General features: G+C 61.6%; 3 protein-coding genes across 4 annotated transcripts in view; 1 reads left to right on the forward strand and 2 right to left on the reverse strand.

Moving 5' to 3' along the window:
- Cacna2d4 (calcium voltage-gated channel auxiliary subunit alpha2delta 4) overlaps positions 1 to 11,859 on the reverse strand; it is a 60,080-nt gene extending 48,221 nt beyond the window's left edge. The window contains 14 exon segments of the mRNA XM_069988881.1: positions 705 to 836; positions 838 to 885; positions 1,306 to 1,418; positions 1,644 to 1,691; positions 1,694 to 1,748; positions 2,967 to 3,041; positions 3,293 to 3,443; positions 4,382 to 4,442; positions 6,831 to 6,962; positions 7,537 to 7,699; positions 8,369 to 8,428; positions 8,557 to 8,673; positions 9,436 to 9,517; positions 11,669 to 11,859. Coding sequence (XP_069844982.1) covers positions 705 to 836; positions 838 to 885; positions 1,306 to 1,418; positions 1,644 to 1,691; positions 1,694 to 1,748; positions 2,967 to 3,041; positions 3,293 to 3,443; positions 4,382 to 4,442; positions 6,831 to 6,962; positions 7,537 to 7,699; positions 8,369 to 8,428; positions 8,557 to 8,673; positions 9,436 to 9,517; positions 11,669 to 11,859 — 1,428 coding nt within the window.
- An 847-nt stretch (positions 11,860 to 12,706) lies between these two features.
- LOC138804540 (mRNA-decapping enzyme 1B-like) lies at positions 12,707 to 22,117 on the reverse strand. 2 transcript variants are annotated; one of them, XM_069988876.1, is made up of 7 exons: positions 20,781 to 22,117; positions 19,536 to 19,602; positions 17,895 to 18,060; positions 17,534 to 17,662; positions 16,302 to 16,901; positions 14,649 to 14,861; positions 12,707 to 14,022 (listed from the first exon to the last, which is right to left on the reverse strand). In XM_069988876.1, the coding sequence occupies exons 2-7, from the start codon at positions 19,541 to 19,543 to the stop codon at positions 13,942 to 13,944; spliced, it is 1,197 nt and encodes a 398-aa protein (XP_069844977.1). In that variant the 5' UTR covers positions 19,544 to 19,602; positions 20,781 to 22,117; the 3' UTR covers positions 12,707 to 13,941. The 2 variants fall into 2 exon arrangements, with proteins under 2 accessions (XP_069844977.1, XP_069844978.1); XM_069988877.1 differs by lacking the exon at positions 20,781 to 22,117 and adding an exon at positions 20,694 to 20,779.
- The window catches only part of Cacna1c (calcium voltage-gated channel subunit alpha1 C), a 304,839-nt gene continuing 304,080 nt past the window's right edge, over positions 21,970 to 22,728 (forward strand). Inside the window, exon 1 of the mRNA XM_069988882.1 lies at positions 21,970 to 22,108. Within this exon, the coding sequence (XP_069844983.1) occupies positions 21,970 to 22,108 (139 nt within the window). The remainder of the gene's footprint in view (positions 22,109 to 22,728) is intronic.

The following is a 22,728-nucleotide window of genomic DNA, read 5'->3' on the forward strand; positions in this document are numbered from 1 at the left end:
CCTTCCTCTTCCTCTTCCTCTTCCTCTTCCTCTTCCTCTTCCTCTTCTTCTTCTTCTTCTTCCTCTTCTTCTTCTTCTTCTTCTTTTTCTTCTTCTTCTTCTTCTTCTTCTTCTTCTTCTTCTTCTTCTTCTTCTTCTTCTTCTTCTTCTTCTTCTTCTTCTTCTTCCTCTTCTTCTTCTCTCCTTCTTTCTTCTTCTCCTTCCTCCTCTTCTTCCTTCTTCTCTCTCTTTTTCTTCTTCTTCCTTCTCTTCCTCTCCTCTTCCTCCTTTTCCTTCTGGGCGCTGTCCCTTAGCTTATTGCTCAAGACTAGCGCTCTACCACTTGAGCCACAGCACCACTCTCCGGTTTTCTGGTGGTTCATTGGAGACAAGAGTCTCATGGACTTTCCTGCTTGGTCTGGCTTTGAACCAAGATTCTCAGATCTCGGCCTCCTGAGTAGTAGGATTATAGGTCTGAGGCACTGGCTCTTGTAGAAATCCTCCTCCTCCTCCTCCTCCCTTCCTCCTCTTCTTCCCTCGGTTTGAGCTCAGAGTGGTTCACTGGAGACAAGAGTCTCGTGTGGGCTGTTTTCAAACTGCAGGTGTCAGGTCTGAGCCTCCTGAGCAAGCCGCTGGTGCTCAGCTAGGGATCGGCGGGCAGGAAGGTCGCATCCCCGAGGTCCTGCGTTCTCCACTGGCCAGAGAGGTGTCGTCCTCAGCCTCACCCCTGCTCCCCGGGCAGAGGCCTCGCGGGCCCCGTGGGCTGGGCACGGGCATCCGCGGGGCTGGGCACGGGCTGCGGGCCCTTCGCCCAGTCCAGGCTCACCTTTGTTGTTGCAGGCGATGCTCTTCATCCGCCTCTGCAAAGGTCACCTCTCTCCCAATGAGGTACGTGAAAACCCGGACCTGCCCACAAGACAGCACGGCGGGGCTGGGGCCATGGCTGGGGCCGTGGCTGTGGCTGGGGGCTGTGGCTGTGGCTGGCGCTGTGGCTGGGGCCCCTGGCCGGGTGTTCAGCCTGGCTCGGGCCCGGGCTCTCTGTCGCATCCCGCTTCTGGTCCGGGAGGAGCCCAGGGCCTGGGCGGCAGTCAAGCCTGCCGCACAGCTCTCCGGGGCCGGGCTCTGCCCGGGTTCCAGGCCATGGGCCCTGGCCTCCCTGCCGGCCTCCATCCCACAGCCCCCCCCCTCGGATGGGGGACACTCCCTGCAGGATGCGGGTGCGGGTCTAGAGGGAAGATCTGAGGGCGCGTGGGCGTCCCTTGGCTGTTCGCCAGGGCCGGGCGGGGCCCCCTCTCCTGGGGTCGCCCAGCGTCCAGCGGGGGTCACCTTGCGGTCGGGCGCGTTGTACGTCTCCAGCACGGGCTCGTAGTCCTCCACGGCGCCGTCGGTGATGAGCATGACGGCCTGGTTACAGAGGCTGCCCCGCCCGGCCTCCGGGACTGTGCGGGCAGAGGGGGCGCTGGGGCAGGGCACGGGCAGGCAGGGCACGGGCAGGCAGGGCACGGGCAGGCAGGGCACGGGCAGCAGGGCACGGGCAGCAGGGCACGGGCAGGCAGGGCACGGGCAGGCAGGGCACGGGCAGGCAGGGCACGGGCAGGCAGGGCACGGGCAGGCAGGGCGCGGCCTCCTCCCCCTCCCTCCCCCCCCCTCCGCTCCCCCGGGACACGGCCAGCTGCTGACCTGCTTCAGGATCTGGAAGGCTTCGGTCAGGCCTGGCTCACGACTCCCACACCCTTGACCATCAGCTCGTCCACCAGCTGCTTGAAGTGCTGTGGGAGCATCGCTAGGTTGGCCAGGACTCGGAGAGGGACATGCGGGCGGGAACGCCTCTCTGGGGACACAGGGGTGACGTCCCCGGGGCTGGGCCCACGGTGGACGCGTCTCAAATGCCCTGGGTGAGCTCGGCTCGGGACAAGCCACACGCACAGTACTCTGGGACAGGCACGGTCTGCCCGGCTCCTCGCACCCAGTGCTGAGTGGGGGAGACCGGAGGAGCCCGAGGCCGAGGTCGGGCTCAGGGGACCCCAGCCGGCTGGTCACAGAGGACACGGGCAACCTCTTTTACAAAGTGTCATGGTGGGTGTCGGTGGCTCCCAGTTACGCAGGAGGCTGAGATCTGAGGATCACAGTTCAAAGCCAGCCTGGGCAGGAAAGTCTGAGACTCCTATCTCCAATCAACCAGCAAAAAGCTCGTTGTGGAGCTGTGGCTCAAATGGTAGAGCACCACCCTCAAGTTAAAAAAAAAAATCTGAGGCACAGCACCCAGGCCCTGAGTTCAAGGCCCAGGAGGGGCACGCACGCTAAATGTCACGCTGTCTTCTTTAGCCTTTTATCAGAGAAAGGGCCTCGGCCTGTGGGATGAAGGCCAGGGGGCGAGGAGGCCATGGGGGAGGCCGTCGGGGGGGCGAGGAGGCCGTGGGGGAGGCCGTGGGGGGGTGAGGAGGCCGTGGGGAAGGCTGGGCGGGGGGTGAGGAGGCCGTGGGGAGGCTGTGGGGGGGTGAGGAGGCCGTGGGGAGGCTGTGGGGGGGGTGAGGAGGCCGTGGGGAAGGCCGGGGGGGGGTGAGGAGGCCGTGGGGAGGCTGTGGGGGGGTGAGGAGGCCGTGGGGGAGGCCGTGGGGGGGCGAGGAGGCCCTGGGAGAGGCCGGGGGGCGAGGAGGCCGTGGGGGAGGCTGTGGGGGGGTGAGAAGGCCGTGGGGAAGGCTGGGTGGGGGGCGAGGAGGCCGTGGGGGAGGCCAGGGGGCCGAGGAGGCCGTGGGGGAGGCCGGGGGGGGGCGAGGAGGCCGTGGGGGAGGCAGTGGGGGGGGCGAGGAGGCCGTGGGGAGGCCGTGGGGCGAGGAGGCCGTGCGGGAGGCCGTGGGGCAAGGAGGCTGTGGGGGAGGCTGTGGGGGGGGCAAGGAGGCCGTGGGGAAGGCCGGGCGGGGGGCGAGGAGGCCGTGGGGGAGGCCGAAGCCCGGGTTTCCAGGGAGGGCGGGGACCGGCACACCCACCTCACGATTGTCCCGGTCAGCCTGGACGAGGGTGCCCTTGAAGCAGGGCTCCAGGTAGTGGACGTACTCGTTGTACTGGGTGTGGAGAGGGGCGGGCAGTTGCGGGTCAGTGGGCCTCAGGCCTCGAGGGCCAGGTCCCCACCCGCAGGGCTGCTGTCCCGGGGCCAGGGAGCTGGGTAGGGCAGGCTGGTGGGTGGACGGGTGGTGAGGAGCGCAGGTGGGCAGGGAGGAGGGCAGGGAGGAGGGCAGGCGGGAGGGAGGGAGGGCAGGTGGGAGGGAGGGAGGGCAGGCGGGAGGGCGGGCAGGGAGCCGGCGCCAGCAGTCACCGCGATGATGTTGAGAAAGTCGTTCTCGCCCAGCGTGTCCAGGATGGTGGTGACCGTGTGCTTGGCAATGGCCAGCCTCAGCCCCTTCATGCTGCCACTCACGTCCACCAGCACCACCAGGTCCTTGGGGGAGGTGGCCGCCTGTATGTACCTGAGGGGGGAGAGGGAGAGGAAGAGAGAGGGAGAGAGAGAAAGGGAGAGAGAGGGAAAGGGAGAGGGAGAGAGAGGGAGAGAGAGGAAGAGAGAGGGAGAGAGAGAAAGGGAGAGAGAGGGAAAGGGAGAGGGAGAGAGAGGGAGAGAGAGGGAGAGAGAGAAAGGGAGAGAGAGGGAAAGGGAGAGGGAGAGAGAGGGAAAGAGAGGAAGAGAGAGGGAGAGAAAGGGAGAGAGAGGGAAAGGGAGAGGGAGAGAGAGGGAGAGAGAGGGAGAGAGAGGAAGAGAGAGGGAGAGAGAGAAAGGGAGAGAGAGGGAAAGGGAGAGGGAGAGAGAGGGAGAGAGAGAGGAGAGAGGGGGAAAGGGAGAGGGAGGAAGAGGGAGAGAGAGGAAGAGAGAGGGAGAGAGAGAAAGGGAGAGAGAGGGAGAGAGAGGAAGAGAGAGGGAGAGAAAGGGAGAGAGAGGGAAAGGGAGAGGGAGAGAGAGGGAGAGAGAGACATAGAAACAGAGGAAGAGAGAAAGGGAGAGGGAGAGAGCGAGGCCTGTCCAAGCCCTGCCTGAAAACCCCAGGATTACCAGAGGGGAGGAGGAAAGAAGGAAGGAAGGAAGGGAGGGAGGGAGAGGGAGGGAGGGAGGGAGGAAGGAGGAAGACCAGAGCGGGGACAGCCACCTAACCCAGAGCCCCGGTTGTTCCTGTCTGGACTCCGGCCCGGAGCGGGGAAGCTCAGGGGCTCCTGAGGGGTGCCAGGCTTGCGTGCCTTGGTGGTCGGCGCCTGGAGCTGCTCTGGGCGGCGTGGCCGGGCACGGGCCCACCTGGAGGGATGGCATGGTGCAGGACCAACTTCCCTCACCCAGGGTCAGGGGCAGGAAGGAGAGGGACGGAGGTGTTGGGGGCCATGCAGACCCCAAAGCCATACGATGGGCCCTGCGAGCGCTCACCAGCCCCGGTTCCGGCAGTCGAAGGCAATGACTCCGTTCTCATCAGGCATCCATTTTATCCCTGCGGGACGGGGATACAGACAGGCTCTCCTCCAGCCCAGAGGCCCTCCCATCATCATGACCCCCAGGGCCGAGGGGGAGGAGCAAGACCAGATTCACAGACAGAAACCACCCAGGGGCAGCGCTGGGGAGTGGCCCGAGAAGCCCAGCGCGCACTGCTGCTCCAGCCACGCCTCCAGCCCTTCTGGTTCTGATTGCCTTTGAGTTGGTGTCAATCTGGACCCTAATCCTCCTATGTGTGCCTCTCCCCATAGCTGGATGGCTGGTGTGTATCAGTACAGTGCTCAGGGGTGTGTGTGTGTGTGTGTGTGTGTGTGTGTGTGTGTGTGTGTGTGTGTGTGTGTGTGTGTGTGTGAGACTCAGATTTCTTTTTCTCTCATAGCTGGTGCTTTACTATTTGAGCCATGACCCCAGTGCCAATGTCCAGGTTGTTACGGCCAGGTACAAAATATAGACTAGGAGTGCACAATAAATAGGTGGATGCAAAATGGCTTCTCAACTTAGGGTGCTATTGGGCGATGGAGGATCCACTGGGGGTGTGGCTTCATGGGAAGAAGTTAGGTCATTGGGAGTGTGGCTTCATGGGAAGAAGTTAGGTCACTGGGGTTGGGACCCAGTGGGAGGAAGTTAGGTCACTGGGGGTGGGACCCAGTGGGAGGAAGTTAGGTCACTGGGGGTGGGACCCACTGGGAGGAAGTTAGGTCACTGGGGGTGGGACCCAGTGGGAGGAAGTTAGGTCACTGGGGGTGGGACCCAGTGGGAGGAGGTTAGATCATTGGGTTGGGGCCCCTAACTGAAGTTATTTCTGGAGGTGGCAGGGGCCAAGGTCCCTGTCTCCCCCTTTCTCTTTTCCCTCTGGGAGCCAGGCATTGAAGACACCGAGGAACAGCTGCACCGCGGGGGTCCTGTGAGGAACTGTGTGCGTGGCCACGAGAAAAGTCTCAGAAGGCCAGAGAAGCCGGGAAAACCAACAATTCAGGCTGACCTTCAATGCGGACACTATAAAACCAGAACCAGACCCCAACCAAACACAGCAACATAGTTCCAGAGACAGTCTGATCTCCAGAAGGACCACCACACGATTAACGTGCCCATCGGGGGAGTCGATAAAGCCACCCACACAGCCAAGATATCCATAAACGTGTGAGCTGGCTGGAGGTAGGAGCGCAGCGATGGGAAGGGGGAGGGGCTCCCGCAGGGACAGACACGAGAGTCACCAGCTGGAAACTCAGTAACTGAAATGAGGAAGGTCGAGCCGGCAGGAAAGCGCGTCAGGGGCACCAGTGCGAGGGTTGCGCCTGCCTGGGCCCGAGGGACAGAAAGGAGGACGGCAGAAGACGGACGGAGCCTGGCAGCGGTCACCATGTGCACCAACATCGGTACTCCAGGAGCCCAGGAAGAGAAGCGGAAGAGAGTGGGTAGAGGCTGCGCTTGATGACTTAACGGCCCGGATGGAGTCCCTGGCTACAAACGCCAAAGTGTCCAGCAAACGCTGGAGTGAGGTGGATGTGAAGAAGAGACAATGCTAAGGCACGTCCAGACACACAAGGCAAAGGGATCTTGGAAGACAGAAGCACTTGATGTGGAAATGGGACCCTCAGTAAGACAATAAGCAGGGCTGGGCAGGTGGCTCAGTGGCAGAGCGCTCGCCCAGCATGCGCGAAGCCCTGGGTTCCACTCCTCAGCACCACAGACACAGAGAAAGCCAGAAGTGGCGCTGTGGCTCAAATGGTAGAATGCAACACTGAGCAAAAGAAGCTCAGGGACGGCACCCAGGCCCTGAGTTCAAGCCCCAGGATGGCAAAAAAAAAAAAAAAATCACAAGATAATAAAGCAGTTTCTCCATCAGAAGGCAGTGGGCTGATATACTCAAAATTTGCATGTATGGAACTTAATGAAACCCATTAATTTATATAATATACAGGGTATACCTTTTTTTTTTTTTTACTAGATATACCTCTATTATCTATTTATCTATCTATATGGGTCTATCTGTAGATCAATCGATTGATCTATCTCCAATCTATCATTTATCTTTCTATCTGTAGATGGGTCAATTGATCTATCACCAATCTACCAACTATCAGTCTACCCTGTATCAATCTGCTCTCTGTAGATGGATCGATTCATCTATTTGGATCTATCTTCTATCTATCTGTCCGTCTGTCATCTATTTAATGTCCGTGTTGGCTGACAAGTTCTTGAGACTCCTTGCCGCTGTCTGTGCGTGGTGGGGCGGGCCTGTCCTCAGGGCCTTGGGGAATCACAGTTGTTTCCGCGGTTCACTGGTTTGTTCAGTGAGGGCTGGTACACTCCCGGCACTCTGGCGGGGATTGGGGACTGACCCGCCCCCTCCCCAACTGCTCCTTCCCCGGGGCCGGCCGCTCACCCGGGTAGATCCGGAAGAACCCTGTGGCGCTGCCAAAGTACTGCCAGGTGAGTGTGGGGTCCCTCTGGAAGTTCTCCACGAACACGGGGTTCAGGGCCTCCGACATGTAGACTCCGTTCAGGATGTCCGGGTCTGGAAGGGAGGGGGAAGGGGTATGGGAGCACCCTCATGGGTGGGGAGGCCCCAGGGAGGCCTCAGGAGGGCCGCAGGGCACGGAGCCCGCACCCTTGTTGCACACACACCTTTGTTGCACACACACCCTTGTACACGCACCTTTGCTGTACATGCACCTTTGCTGTACATGCATCTTTGTTGTACACGCACCCTTGTTGTACACGCACCTTTGTTGTACACGCACCCTTGTTGCACACGCACCTTTGTTGCACACGCACCTTTGTTGCACACACGCCCTTGTACACGCACCTTTGCTGTGCACGCACCTTTGCTGTACATGCATCTTTGCTGTACACACACCCTTGTACACGCACCTTTGTTGCACACGCACCTTTGTTGCACGCGCACCTTTGTTGTACATGCACCTTTGCTGTGCACGCACCTTTGCTGTGCACGCACCCTTGTTGCACACGCACCCTTGTACATGCACCTTTGCTGTGCACGCACCTTTGTTGCACACGCACCTTTGTTGCACACACACCTTTGTTGCACACGCACCTTTGTTGCACACGCACCTTTGTTGCACACGCACCTTTGTTGTACACGTTGGTGGGCAGCTGCACGCTGCTGACCGAGGTGTTCACCCTGAGGTTGCTGAAGTGAGCGTTGGACTCGAGGACGAACTCAGCGCCCAGCTCCACGAAGTTGCCTTTCTCATCTCTCTCATTGATCAGGACCGAGTTGTAGTAGTCAAACTGAGGATGGGGCCCAGGGACACGGCCAGGGCGGGGGACAGGCAGGGGTGAAGTGAGGGGGGCGGGGAAGAACAGGCCGGGGGAAGGGCGGAGGCCCGGCGGGGGAGAGAGAAGGTGAAGCTGGGCGAGCGGGTGTGAGTCCCCCAGAGCCACCCCTGCAGCATTCTCTCCCTTCTAGTAACTGGGTCGTAGGGTGCTTGAGCTTGGTGTGTTTGGGGGTTGTTTTGTGCAGGTCCTGGGGCTTGAACTCAGGGCCTGGGCGCTGTCTCTGAGCTTGTCTTGCTCAAGGTTGGTGCTCCATTAGAATTTCCAGCCCGGGCTGGCTTCAAACCACCATCCTCAGGCCTGGGCCTCCGGACCGCCAGGGTTACAGGTGTGGGCACCAGTGCTCGGCGTAAGGCTCGGGTTACTGTGACTTGTTGTCTCCACCCGAGCGGCGGGCAGGCACAGGCTGGCAGTCTCAGGACGGATGGGGACCAGGGAGTGGCCTGTGGGGCCTCTGTCGGTCCCCTCAGTGTGCTGGGGACCCAGGCAGGCCCGGGCCTCCGCTGCTCAGGGCTCCATCTTGCTACTTCACGGTGAGTTCGAGCCCCTGAGCCGAGGGCCCAGCTCCCGGTGTCCCCCCATCTCTGCCCCCCCCCAACCCTGGCCCCAGAGAAGAAGACTCACCACCAGTGACGCGTTGAACTCGTGGTTCAGGTCAGCCTCCTCCGCAGCCTCCACCAGACTCTAAGGCGGGAAAGAAGGGGTGACCTCGAAATCCCCCCCCGGCCAGGTCAGGGGAGGGGCGGGAGGAGGTAGGAGCAGGGGCTGGAGGGGGGGCAGGGGCAGGGCAGGGGCGGGGTGGGCGGCCCCACCTGCACGGCCTCCACTTTCCTCCGCAGCATGGCCTCCATGTCCCTGGAGAACTTCTTCACTAGCTCCAGACCGTCCACCTCCTGGATCTTCAGGCTGGGCTCCGCGTCCCGGTATTGCTGTTGGGGGTACAGCAGGTGCCTCGGCTCTGTGCCCCAGGCCCGGGGCACGCCCGGGGCACACGGGAGACGCCCGGCCTCCTCCCCAGAGCCCCTGCCCGGGGCACCCCCGGGGCACACGGGAGATGCCCGGCCTCCTCCCCAGAGCCCCTCCAGCGACGGCGAGCTGGTCGCCCTCCCGTGCCTCTGCCCCTCCCCAGGCCCCACGCAGCTCCTGCCAGAGGCCACAGCCCTGACAGCCCAACCCTGGCTTGAGGAAACCTGGGGCCCTGCTGGGGTGGGGGGCTGTCCGGGGAGTGGGGTCCCCGGGAGGAGCGGGGCTGTGGAGGCCTGTGGGTGCCCCATAGCCCAGGATGCCAAGGCCCCACTGCCCCCTGCCTGGTGCTGGGGCTGGGATAACGGTCCTGGAGGCTGGATGAGGAGGGGGTACGTCCATCTGTGTGGAAAGCACCTCATCCATCAAGGGGTGCAGCAGTGGGTGCCGCCGCTCGGCCCTGCGCCTGCCAGGGCCGCGTGGCACCGGAGCTCTGCATGTGGCCACAGCCCCCTGCGAGGGGCTCCATGGGGCCTCCTGCCCTCCTCCCTCCCCCAGCCCGCCCTTCCCGTCTTCCCCAGTCCCCCCCGCAGCTGCTGTTCTGCTCTGGCACACCCCCGTGCTGTCTGGGGGCATGGCGTAGCTTTCGCCTCCTTGGCCCTGTTTCCCCTCCCGGCCCTGGTGGGGGCCCCAGCGGCCCCCTGAGCACGTCCCCAGGGGTCACCGACCTTCTGCAACAGGAGGGAGCCGGAGTATTTAGTCACTGTGCGGTACAGGTCCTCGCCAAAGGTGTCAGCCCACAGCGTCACCCTGCGGGACCACGGGGCGAGCTCACGGCACGCACACGTGGCCCACACAGGAGTACCGGTGTGCACACGTGACCCATGTAAGCATGGGCATGCACGTGTGTCCCTCCCTCATGTGAGCACAGGCCTACACACGGGCACACGTGCCTGAGCGGCTTTCCCACAGAGCCCAGCAGGGCTAGGCAGGGTGCGGCAGGGCAGTGTGGGGCGGGGCAGCCCCCTGCCCAGGGCCCTGAACCAAAGGCCGGGGCCAAGCTCAGGGACTCAGCTTTGCACCAGGAAAGGAGGGGGGCACAGGGCAGGATGGTGGGGTGCAGGAGGCGGGCAGGGCAGCCAGTGTGGGGACAACCCCAAGAATGAGAGGAGAGCTTTGGGCCAAATAAGCGGTCACTAACTGGTAACCTGTTCAAGGTCACTGGGACAGAAGGTTCAAGGTCATCAGGACTGAGAGTCCAAGGTCATCAGGACAGAGGATTCAAGAACATCAGGACAAAGGACTCAAGGTCACTGGGAAAAAGGTTCAAGCTCACTGAGATAGATGTTGAAGTCACTGGGGCTAAGAGTTCGAAGTCATCAGGATTAGGGATTCAAGTCAGCAGGACAGAGGGCTCAAGGTCACTTGGGCTGGGGTTCAAGGTCACTGGAGCTGGGGCTTCAATGTCACTGGGACTGAGAGTTCAAAGTCCTCAGGACTAAGGATTCAAGGTCACCAGAACAGAGGATTCAAGGTCACTGGGACAGAAAAGGTCATTGGGACTGAAGGTTCAAAGTCACCAGGACTGAGGGTTCATGATCAGGGCAGAGGGTTCAAGGTCACTGGGATAGAGGTTGAAGGTCATTAGGACTGAGAGTTCAAAGTCATCAGGACTATGGACTCAAGGTCATCAGGACAGAGGGTTCAGGGTCACTGGGACTGAGGGTTTAATGTCACCAAAACTGAGGGCTCAAGGTCACTGGAAAAGAGGTTCAAGGTCACTTGGATAGAGGTTGAAGGTCACTGGGACAGCAATGGAAGTCCAGGGTCAGGTGGCCTGGGGTTGGGGAGGGCTTGGTGGTGACTTCTGGGACTCATGGTGGTGGGAGAAGACACTTTCCCCCTCAGGCAGCTGACGGGAGGCCCCGGAGGCGCGCAGCCACTGGCCTGTGTGCCCACCAGGTCGGCCCTCGGCCGCGCAGCCGGCGATCGTGGGGGGGTCTTACTCCGTGCCAGGGAATCAGCTGCACCCGCGAGCGGGGAGGGAGGGCTGGAGGGGGGCTGGGAGCCCAGGGCCCACAGGAGGCTGTGGGGGGAGAGGTCGGGCTGGTCACGAGGGAGCGTGGGAGGTGATGTTGGCCACGGATTTCCGACACGGACGCTGTGGAAGGTCGGGGGTGGGGGCAAAGGTCACGCGGGCTCTCAGGGAGCCCAGGAGGCGGGGGCTCCGCTCTGCTCTTTCCCCTTCTGTCTGGCACCCTGCTACTGAGCACCACTGGGGCCGCGTGTGTGAGACAGGGTCTCCTTCACTTTGCCCCGGGCTGCCCTCGAACTCCCCGTCCTCCTGCCCCAGCCTCCAGAGTAGCTGCGATCACAGTGGCTGCTGCCTCTGGGCCCGGCCTTCTGCTCCTTGCCCGGCGCCCTGGAACGCAGGCCGCGCTCACCCTCGCCTTCCACGCCGCGCGGCACCACGCTGCCCGGGCTGTGTGGCTCGGGGGGCCAGGCTGCTGGGCCCAGGCGGGGCTCACTGCGCTTCCACCGACTGCCCCTCTCCTCCACTTCCTCAACACCAGCAGGAGCCAGGGCCCCGGCCACCGAGGGCGGCGTCCCTGAGCCCCATGTGACGGACAGCCAGGCTGCCTTGTGGGCCCGACCGCGGGACTGGGCGGAGGGGGCTGGTGTGATCACAGGGCCTAGGCTGGAGAAGCCCCGGGAGGCTGCACCTCTGCTGCCTGGTGGCACTGGCCAGAGAGGGAATGTGGCCGGGAAGGAGGCAGAACAGTCCGGAAGGAGGGTTGGGTGGCAGTGTGGATTATACATTTCCGAGGGAGCCATCGGCAGCAGCCGGGGCCCGATGATCCCCACAGGAAAGCCATCCCGGCCCGCTGGCCTGGCGGTAGGGGGTGGGCGGGGAGCAGAGGTGAGGTGTGGGGAGTGGGGTGCGGGATGCGCGTGGCTTACGTTTCCAGAGGAATCTTGGCCTGGCCCCGTGCGGGGGTCAGGGCGGAGCTGGACAGCAGCCACAGCACCAGGACCATCTTCCATAGGAGGGCCCCGGGCCCAGGAGGGCTGCGGCCCCTGCCAGCGCCCAGCGGGCAGCCGGGGCTCGGGAGGCGCTCGAGGCCGCACACGGGGACAGAGTGGAGGCCCATGAGTGCGTGCACGCACGGCCAGGCTGGGCCTCGGGTTCCCGCGGCTAGAGGGGGGCCGTCCTGCTCGGTGGCCTCTGAGGGGTTGGGACAGGATCCTGCCCCGCTAATCCCTCTGCCTCTCCTCTAATCCGGGCGGATTAGGCCAGCATGGCCTCTGCTTTAAAGAGGCAGCGCTCTGGCCGCACCAGCGGTGTTCACAGCCACGGAGCATCCTCTCAGCCGGGACGGGGCCAAAGCAGCGTTGGGCCATGACTGGCCACCACTTGTGCACACCCCACCTGCCTGGCCAGACCCGGCGTCGCCACGCGTGGGGGGCGAGGGCACAGGGACCTGGCTGACAGCTGTGTGGGCCGGCCGCAAGCCTCCGTCCTGGGGTAGGGCCGGCTCTGGGGGCCTTATCACCCGAGGATGTGGGTGCACCCACCAGGGCGCGTCGCCACGCCCCGGCTGCCACGCGTGGGGGGCGTGGGCACAGGGACCTGGCTGACAGCTGTGTGGGCCGGCCGCGAGCCTCCGTCCTGGGGTAGGGCCGGCTCTGGGGGCCTCGTCACCCGAGGGTGTGGGTGCACCCACCAGGGCGCGTCGCCACGCCCCGGCTGCCATGGGAGAATGAGTCCATGCTGGGAAGGGCGCCTGGGCCTTTGGTCTGCCTGGATCCGGCAGGCCGCGTTTCCAGTGATTTACTGCGATGGAGGACGAGGTTGGTGCTGGTCTGAGGGAGGAAGCCCCACACTTCCAGAGGCTGGTGTCTGAGGGCCGCTGCCCGGCCGTTCCACGCAGAAGGAACAGCCCATGAGCTCTACCCACGATTCCCTGCTGCAAACCAACTGGCAATGGAGACACTTCACACCTTCAAAGCTGTTTATTGCATTTTGAGTTGTTTTTGTAAGGCTGCGGTGGTTAGATCACGGATACTTTTAACTGTGGTCAGACGTGTGGGGCCAAGGCCACACAGCACACCGCCCAGGGCCTGCAGCGCCATCTGCCACGTGCGTGTGCACATGCATGCGTGTGCTTATGTGTGCATGCATGCATGTCTGTTTGGTCCTGGGGCTTGAACCCAGGACCTGGGTTTTGTCCTTCAGTTTTGCTCAAGGCTGGTGCTCTACCACTTGAGCCGCAGCCTCACTTTCCACTTTTTTAGGTGGCTTACTGAAAATAAGAGTCTCAGGGACTCCTGCCCAGGCTGGATTGAAGCATGATCCTCAGATCTCAGCCTCCTGAGTAGCTGGGATGACAGCCCGGCCCTCCCGTTTCTCCTGTGCCGCTGGCCTTCTGCAGGTTAGGTCTCCGGGGTTTGTCTCTTGCTGGCGGCTGTAGGAGGTGGAGCCCGCCCCGCCTCTCCTCAGAGCTGGGGAGGAGCCTCGTGGTCCCCGCAAAGGCCCGAAGCCCCAGGGTGTGAGGAAGCTGGCCCCTGGGTGCCCCATAGTAAGAACACTTGTCTGCAGAACAAATGGGGATGGAGGAACATGGGGCCCCATGCGCCTTTCAGGCCTGGGCAGCAGAAAATCTCATCCTCTGCCCCCGAGGCCACCACCTCCCCTGCCAGGCTCAGAACAGGTGCTGCTGACCCAGGTCCTGGCCTTCCATAGTCCCCGTGTCACCCCCAGCCTGGGGGACATGAGAGCTGTTCACCATGTGGACACGTCAGGCCCAGGCAGGCCATGGCCATGCAGACATGGTGTGGACACCTCGGGGCCAGGCAAGCACAGCAGATGGACTATGACCATGGGTGGCCTGGGGAAGTGTTCTCTCCTCACTCCCACGGGTAACCGTGGTGGACATTGCCCCCTGGTGGCTGGCCGGTGCCCAAGGAGATTATGGAAAGAGAAAGGAGCGGTTTCCTTCCTAGCCTGGCACCGTGGGTGTGAGTTTGAGCTTGGCATTCGCTGCATGGCCTGGACGGAGGCCTCCCCGAGTCTGGAGCTACGGCGCGGGTGCCAGGGGTTCTCACACAGGGCCAACCACAGGAGCTCAACCACACAAACCCTTTACTGTGCAGCACCGGGCTCCTGCTGGCAGAAACACATGGCAGCGGCGCACCCCTGGGAGGGACGGGTCTCAGGACACGGCTGCTGCGGCTCACGTGGGTCCCCGCAGGGCAGCCTGCGCCATGCTGAAGAGATAGGCTTCGTAGATCATGTTCAGGAAGCTGTCGTCATTCTGGAAACCAACAGGGAAGCTGGGACCTGTGGCCGCCCGCAGGGGGCTGGGAGGCTGGAGCCTGTAACCTCCTGTGTGTGGGGACAGAGCCCCCGCCTGGGGGTGGGCAGGGGGCGAGGGCAGGTTTCCTGTGGGGAGGGGGCTTGCCGGCAGGGGTGGGGGTGTCACCTGTGCAGAGCACAGATGCTGCGTGGCCCGCTTCAGACCTATCTGTGGCACACATGGCCGGCTCGTGGCCAGCTTCGGAACCGTTTGTGGCTGTGCCCGTGGCACACACGGCCGGCTCGTGGCCAGCTTCGGAACCGTTTGTGGCTGTGCCCGTGGCACACACGGCCGGCTCGTGGCCAGCTTCGGAACCGTTTGTGGCTGTGCCCGTGGCACACACGGCCGGCGCTTGCCTCCCTGCCCACTGTGACCTGCTCTGTCTGCTGGAGCTCAGGGTGTCACTGGCCCAGGACGGCCTGGCCTCCTGACAGGTGCCGGCTTGGCCCCGGACAGGCTGGAGGGCAGTGGGTCTTCTCCCTGCGGTCTCCCGCACTGGGCTGGGCAGCCATCCTTCTCGGGGCCAGGCGGGCCGTCTCGACAGAAGTCATGGTTGGATGGGAAGCGAAGCAGCAGCCGCTTACCTGGACGAGGTACAGCAGCGCTTCCTGGAGCTGCGGCCTGCTGAGAGGGCCCGGGGCCCCCAGCGAGGGCTGCTCGGGGATCCGCAGGGGCAGCAGCAGGCCGGGGGCTTCCTGGCATCCCTCTCTGTCGCTGGCCGGGGCCTGGGTGGAGGCGGTGGGCGACATGAGCAGGGCGTGGGCCGCTCCCGCTGCGATGCGCTGGGACGAAGTGGCCTGTGCGTGGCAGATGGGTGGGGTTGAGGAACCCACGCGCCACCCGAGCCACAACTCTGCACTGCCGGGCCCCACGGGCGCCGCCTCCAGGCCCGGCCGAGCTGCTGCCCTGGCGGAGGGGCCCGTGGGCCACGGGTCCCGCTCCCCCTCCCCCCCCCCCGTCTTCGCTGAGCACCTCCGCGCAGACTGCTCTGGCTGCGCAGGCCCAGCATGAGCAACGGGCAGGGCCTTTTCAGGCTATTTCCCTTACTGTTCAGCGTGTAGGCCTGCCGCCCCCACTCGGCCTGGCTGCCCACGGTCCTGACTGCGCCCCGTGGGCAGGGCGGCTCTCGTGGGTGACTTGCGGGGCACCCCTCTCTGGCCCTGTCCTCAGAGGCCCCGCCTGTGGGGGGGAGCAGGTACTTCTGGGCTGTCCACTCGTTAGCTGATGGACCTGACACAGCCATGCCATGGCGCGCCGGTCCCTGAGGGCTGGGAGCAGAGCGAGGTGCTTCTCAGCCTTCTGGTACCCCAAGAACACAGGGAACTTGGGTTTGGGTGGGCGGCGATGTAGCATCATGGCTGTGGCATCTCCAGGGCAAAGTGCCTGGGGGGGAGGGAGCTGTCTGCTCCTGTGAGCACTTTGCGGGGGGGCTGTGGGGAGCCCAGTGTGGAGTGCCCGGCGTGGGCCGCACACGCACTTCCCTCATCTGCCCCCTGACATTTGTCAAAGCTGAAAGGAAAAGAAATTAGGCAGGAATTCACGTCAGGCTGCTCACCCCGATTCTCGAATTCTAAGGCAGCAAATAGAAAAAGGAGCAGGTGTTCGCCAAGTGGACACCAAGCACTGAGAGGAGGGTGGGCTGCAGACACGTCCTCGGGGAGAGGGCAGCCGGCCCGGGCCACGTCCCAGGGACAGGAGGCTGCCCAACGCAGCGGGCCAAGCCCCAGCACACGCGTCACTGCCGCCAGCGTGCTCCCAGTGGGTGTCACAGGGGACAGATGTGGACTGAGCGGATCCCTCCGTTTCTAGCTACCAACGGGCTTGGGGACCCCTTCCGGCAGCTAGTGCACAGGGAGGCCGGAGGCACACCTGCTCCTCCCGAGCCTCTGTGGGGGCTCAGCCCGCTCGCTCCCCCGGGCAGTGCTCCCCCAGCCCCCAGGCCGGGCCATCCAGCGTGGCTCCTGCCTGGCTGGGCTGAGTGCCTGCAGGACTGCGGGCTCGGAGGGCCCACGCGGGCCTCATGTCACAGAACGCCTCAACCAGTCTCTAAACCAACCAGCCAACAGTCAAGGGGGGGTCGCATCCGCCGCCCCCAGGTCTGTGCTGGTCTTAAGACCTTCGACAGACAGGATGAAGCTCTCCCTCTGCTCTCTGGAGGGGGTGGGGGAGGGGCGCTGCCTGTCTGGAGCCGGCTGTAAATGTGGCTGCACCGCAGCCAGCCCGTTTCTGGCGCTTACCTGCATGAGAGCAGCCGGCTTCTCCCAGAGTGTCCCCGTCCCGGAGCTCTGGGCCACCACTGGGAACCTGGCGGCCAGGGCCGGCCTCGGGCCCACCTGGAGCTCCTGCTGCTGCTGCACGGCCTGGAGCTTTCTCAGCAGCTCCCGTGGGGGCAGAGCAGCGGGGCTGCCGGGCCGGGGCGCTGGGCTCCCCTCCTGAGGGCCTCGGGGAGGGGGCGGGAGGGGGAGCTGGGCGGCGGGGCTGGGGAGAGTGGGGGTGGAGGGGTCAGGGGCCCCCTGCAGCGTTTCCAGCAGGCTCTGGGGTCTGGAAGTCCTGTGTGTGTGGCGGGGCGAGCCTGGGGGCGCTGGGCGGGGGGCCAGGTCCCCCACAGGGTGGGCGCCGCAGGGATGCCCTTCCGGGAGCTCGGCCAGCGGGCGTAGCTCCGTGCTCCCGACCATGAGTTTCTGAATCGCTGGGCAGAGCCTGGCCACGGGGGTCCCCTGCCGGCCGGGGGGCGTCGTCTGCAGCTGCGGGGACTCCGTGGCTCTGGGGCAGGGTGCTCCGCCAGGCTTCCCAAACAGAGTGGTCAAGGACAGGTGCTGGGGCTCAGGGTCCGAGGCCTGGAGGAAATGAAGACACGGGAGCCCGTGCCGCATGCAGCGTGGGTGTGGCTGCCCTGACAACTCAGTCTTATCCACGTGGGGGCTTTGGGGGACCACGAGAAATACTGGGAGCTAGCTAGAACAATCGGAGGCTTTGTGAAGGCCTATACTTCACACGGCTCTCCCCAGGCGTCTCTCAGGAGAGCTGACACGTATTAGGAATGACCAACTGGTCGGATGGAATCATGGGCCCCCCGGGGGCCCGGGTCCCAGGATGGGACATGCGCAGGCAGAGTTACAGACGTGGAGAGATAAGCCACCTCTTTGAGAACTCAGCCTGAGGCCTTCACAGGGTTCTGGTGGCTTTTCACAGAATCACACAAGCACGTCCCCTGTATACCACAGTAACTCCAGTTGGATAAGGAGAATTCCAGTCTAACCCAGATAAAAGCTTAAGACTGTTTGACAAAAGATATTGAAGCACAAAGGTCTGGGCGTGTTGTGAAGTGGCAGAGCACCTGTCTGGCCAGTGCAGACCTCTGCATTTGAGCCCCAGGAACACCCCCAAACCCCTCGCCGCACACAATCTGTCTTGGCCTGGACAGGTACTTGGTCTCTCCCTCCCCGCCTGAGCCGCCCCGGGCGCGCACCTGGCCACGCTGAGGCCCGCTCTGCGGGTGGCCGTCCCCAGGCTTCACGGGGATGGGCTTGATCAGGTTGGGGTTGTCATGGATGGCAGACGAGCTGGCTATCTGTTTGGGCTCGGCACAGGTCTGACACTGGAAGAGAGAAAGGTGCGCTGTTGGGGTACGCGCCGCCTGGCTGGCAGACGCCGTCTCGACGGACTTCCTCCCTTCGACTCCAGCGCCACGAGCTCCAGCGGGGAACACGTCCGGTCCAAACTTGCACAATTCAGTGCCTTAAAGCATTTCCAGGGCTGTCGTATGGACAGGTGTCAGCAGTGAGAGCCAAGTGCCCAGACAGCGAGGCCTGGCCCGCAGCGTGACTCACCTTCGCGTGCTCGTCCCTGGGCAGCGCCCCGCGTGGACTCCCCTTGGTGTACTCGTCCCTGGCCTTGGTGAGCATGCGGAGGATGTCTGCCTCTTGGCCCTCTCCCGCACTGAGCATGATGGGGGGTATGCCGGCGCCAGCACGCAACTGTTCCGACTGAGTCAGGCTAGAAGGGGGAAGGGGGAGAGGGGAAGAGGGCACAGCTGTTCAGACTGAGTCAGGCTAGAAGAGGGAAGGGGGAAGGCCCAGAGAGCCAGGTCGGCGCCGGTGGCTCCTGCCCGCCCGCCAGGCTCACCCAGCGGTTATTTACAAATATGAGTGCGTGTGCGTGGTGGTTTCAAGGAACCGGCCTGGTGAGCGGAGCTGCGGGCACAACTCTGCCCCTTGTAGACGCAATGCCTGTCTTGTTTGCTCACTCACTGACAAGGCAGCATGGTGCATGGCACTGCTTCCTACCTGTCCCCACATAAGGTGGAAACAGCAAAGCGCTCACCCTAACTCAGCATGACCCCGCACCCCCACAGCCACGGGAGGTGGAGGTCCGAGGGCAGAGCTGGCGATGCCTGGGCTGAACGAGCAAGGACGAGGGTGGAGGGAATGCGCGCTGGGGCCCATCTGAAAACTAACGAAAGCACAAAAGGGGCGGAGGGCGTGGCTCAAGAGGCAGAACACCGAGCAAGCGGGGCCCAAGTTACACCTGAGCACTGGCAATATGTACACTGCCGCTTAGAGCAATGCAAGGCTCTCCCCTACCGGACGGGGGCACAGGAGCCTGAGCACCTGTGAGCCCCGCCTGGGAGGGGGCTCTGCTCCCCGAGGCTCTTCCGGGCCCTGCCTGCCCAGCTCCCAGCCACTAGCCACCCAAGGGCTGTGGCTCCCACAGCCTCGTGGCTCGGCCTCAGGATGCTTTTCATCTATCTGGAATCTGGCTATTATTGTCCGCGGCACGTTTACAATAACGAGTGTTCCAGGGACGAGCTGCCTGGCGGTAAACACCAGTCTGAACAAAACTTAATCACCATCTGCAACTTGAGCTACTTACCTAAAATTAGCTCTCACACGCTAGATCTTCAGGAATCAAATTTTATTTACAAAAAGGCACCCCCCCCCAGGCTGCTCGTTTCCACAGGCACCAGGGTTGAGGTGGAATCTGGGGTGCAGGTCACCCCTGTGGGCAGCCGCCGCCCTGAGTCCCAGGTTCCAGGTCAGGAGGACCTTCATCCACTCCCAGAAACCCATTGTGGTGAGCAGGGCCAGGGGCTCAAGAGGGCCAGTGGGGGGGGGCCTCCTGCCTGTGTCACCAGAGAGGCCGGGGGGGGGGGCGTGTGTGATCAGGTGGGGTGCTGAGAGTTCCCAGAATGCAGTGTGGGAACCCCACAAGGCATCGTGAGATGGAAAGAACAAGACTTACAAGAGGAGGGAGAGGGAAACCTGGAGCGGCTGCTGACCCGAGTAGACAGGAACCCCAGATTATCCCTGAGCAGACATGAACTCCCATACCTCCAGATGGAAAGGAGAGACTATGGGCCCCTAACGCTGACTGTGAACAGAAGAGCAGAGCACTCTGGGGTGCGGGGGAGCAGGAGCAGCCTGGGAGGGAGCAGACAGGCAGCGGGCCTGGGCCTCCTTGTCCTCACTCACTTTTTCATGAGCTCCGCAATCCTCTGGCACTCTTCCTTATCATAGAACCAGATTCCATAGATGGACACTGCAAAACACATCAGGGAGAGGAACGGTGGGCAGCCTCAAAGCACAACATGGAAAGAACGCCCCATTCCATCTCAGAGGACAGCACATAACGTATGTACCAAAGTGATTTATTCCATAACCACCAACAACACGGACGTTAAAGCACTGGAATTCTTAAAAGCACAGAGGACTCTCTCTCTGACATGCACACAAACACACATAGCCAGTAAAGTGTCTTTTCCTTAAAAAAAAAAAAGCAGCACCGAATTCTAGGGGGTGTGTAAATTCTTGTTAAACAAGCAAATCCAGACGCGCATGAACACAGGGTTTCTAAACTTCTGGCTTAAGACACAATTGTTTCTATATTGCATTTGCACATTTCATCTTCGCTTTTAAATATTCAGAAATCTGATGCTCAAATCATGCCACCCCCCTCCAGTCTCCCCCGACAATATGTTAACTGAAAATCTGACTTGGTGAGCTGTTTAGAAGAGGCTACTGGGGGAAAAATAGAGAAACTTTAAATAATACATCTGACTTCAAATGGTTTGTACTGAAAGTTTACAAACGTTCAGTGGTTATGAACAATTATGATTTACTCAGTAGTAAAAGAATGTGTGGTATGATGTACCTACCTGCTACTGCCTCCCTTACTCCGCTACAAGTGAGCTGCGTACTAAATTTAGTGTGTAGCACAGGCTGGAGCGGCGCCAGGATCATTTATAAATATCTTAACCAAGGACCGGGTGGTATTAATCATATAAAGAAGGCATGCACTCCTTGTGTACTTCTAAACACTTCACCCAACACGGCAGCAATATTATACAGTGATTACAAAAATAACAAAATATGGTTTGGAGGAAAACAACAAGATTCCGACTTCCAAGATGTTTATTAGCAACATTAACGCTACGTTGTCATAGGGACAGCTCTGTCCCTTTTAGCTCCCGTTGCCTTCTGCCTTGTTCTTAGCATGGGTAAGTGCTACAGGGGATTCACTGGGACTGTCCCTGTGGCCCCTGGATGACCTTGACTGTGACCTTGACCACTCTTCCTCACCCCCGGCCCATGATGCTCTAATACCCTCTCTCCCCCCCTCCCCCCACGTACCCCGTTACCCGGCCAGGGCCCAAGGTGTGGCGTTTGTGCTTCCTGGTGGTGGTAGTGACTCAAGATGTCGGAAGGTAGGAGAGATACCTTCTGAGTGCTACTTTAAGCGGCTATCTGAGAGAGGAGCTCCGTGAATCTGGATCACTAGCTTGCTTGTAGCTGGTAGTGGGCTTTGCATTTTGTTTTAGTAATCATGGCTGCAGAAGGAGCAGATGGAGGAACTAAGCCTTCCCGGTCTCTCTCGCACCACGCCGTACTCTGGGCGGGGCAGTGGACACGCGCACACACGTGTGTTCCTCCTTGGGACTGACCATCTTTACAGAGAAAAATCAGAACGCTGGAGTTCTGAAGAGGACGGATTCCATAAAGAATTTTGTGTGGGCCTGAAGTGAAGCGTCTATTTGTGAACTTCCAGTTCAGGACCTGCCCCCAGCACAGCCCTCGCTGCCCACTGTCCCCACCGACTGCCACCTCCGGGGCCCTGCCCTCCTGTTCCTTACATACAAGCGGGCTGGACCTGGGTCCATGCTGGGTCTAGCTCCAGAGAAGCTCTTTCTTTCTCCCGCCACGCGGAGGAGAGGGCTGGGCACAGCCGCCGACGCACCCGGGTGACCGTTCTTTAGGGCCCAGCCGTGACTCACCTCTAATCAACCTGTTTTTTTTTGATTTTTAAAAATCTATGTATGAAACTGGGACTGCTCTGAAGTCTTCTTACCCAGTTCATGTTTAGGTTGGACACTGAAGTTTAGAGACCTGGGGACCTTTTTGGGGGAGAGGGATGGAGAACCACTGACCATTTGGTCTGGGAATCAGAAGGCTGAACAGCGACAAAGGGCTGCCTGCTTCTTCTCTCTGCCTCAGTCCCACCCCTGGGGGCCGTGGGCTCTGGTGAGGCCGAGGGCGTGTTCCATGTGACGTGTTCTGCGCTCGGCCCGCCAGCCCCCAGCAGCCCTGGGCCTGTCCAGCCAAGTGGCGTGGTGATGGACAAAGACCAGAGCTGCAGGAGGTGTTGGGCTGCTGGGCTGACAGGGGCCGCTGACTCCACATTTGAACCCAGGGCTCCCTGCAAAGCCTTGGGGGCCCGGGACGCAGCCCCCGCCCCTCCCCAAGAGGGCTGCTTTCAGAGTTCTAGGACTCAGAAGGGATGGGGCTTGTGCAAGCGCTATGGCTCTGAGATGTTGTGCCCAGTGTTTTTACTGAATCTCAAGAAAAAAATCACAAGGTGAAAAGGCCACCGTGGTTTTTTCTTTTAAAGTGAAGTTAGCAGGAACTCACAATGTTCCAAGCCCTGGTGCAGCCCACCACACCTGTCTACCGGCCACTGTCCAGCGAGCCCTCTGTGGACTCGGGGGCCAGCTTCAAGGGCACACTGGTGCACGAGGCTCCGCTCCGCTGCGTCTACGTCTCTCCTGGAGGTAAGGGGCCCGAGGGGAGAGATGGGGCGGCGGGGGGGGGGTGGCGGGGGGCGACGACACGCGAGTGCTGGACTGTCAGCCTTCACTGTGTTTGAGCCGGACCCCTAAGAGCACAGCTGTAAAATCCAACAGGGCCTGAGGCCATTCTTGAAAAATTCTCAGTGGGAAAAAAGCAATGCTTCAGGCATTAGGCAAGAGAGACAGGCAGGCAGGAAGAGAGAGGGGTGGGGGAGAGGGACTCACACATACACACAGACAGACAGACAGACACAGGCAGGCAGAGAGGAAGAGACTCACACATACACAGACAGAAAGACAGAGGCAGGCAGGCAGGCAGAGAGACACACACCCCCACAGGCAGACACAGGCAGGCAGAGAGGAAGAGATTTACACATACATAGACAGAAAGACAGACACAGGCAGGCAGAGAAAGACTCAGACACAGGCAGGCAAAGAGAAAGAGACTCACACATACACAGACAGAAAGACACAGGCAGACAGAGGAAGACTCACACATACACAGAAAAACACAGACAGACCAGACTCACATATACACAGACCAGACTCACACAGACACAGACCAGACTCACACAGACACAGACCAGACTCACACATACACA

The sequence above is a fragment of the Dipodomys merriami genome, unplaced genomic scaffold (assembly GCF_024711535.1).
Source record: "Dipodomys merriami isolate MVZ:Mamm:240054 unplaced genomic scaffold, mDipMer1.0.p SCAF_368, whole genome shotgun sequence".
NCBI classification, from domain to species: Eukaryota; Metazoa; Chordata; class Mammalia; order Rodentia; family Heteromyidae; genus Dipodomys; species Dipodomys merriami.

What these genes read in the sequence shown, in the direction of transcription:
- LOC138804540 (XM_069988876.1), bottom strand. An exon ending in CCAGGGACGAGCACGCGAAG is followed by an intron (nt 17,663 to 17,894) that starts GTGAGTCACGCT and finishes TCTCTCTTCCAG; the next exon opens with TGTCAGACCTGTGCCGAGCC. An exon ending in AGCCGGCTGCTCTCATGCAG is followed by an intron (nt 14,862 to 16,301) that starts GTAAGCGCCAGA and finishes TGCCACGCACAG; the next exon opens with GCCACTTCGTCCCAGCGCAT.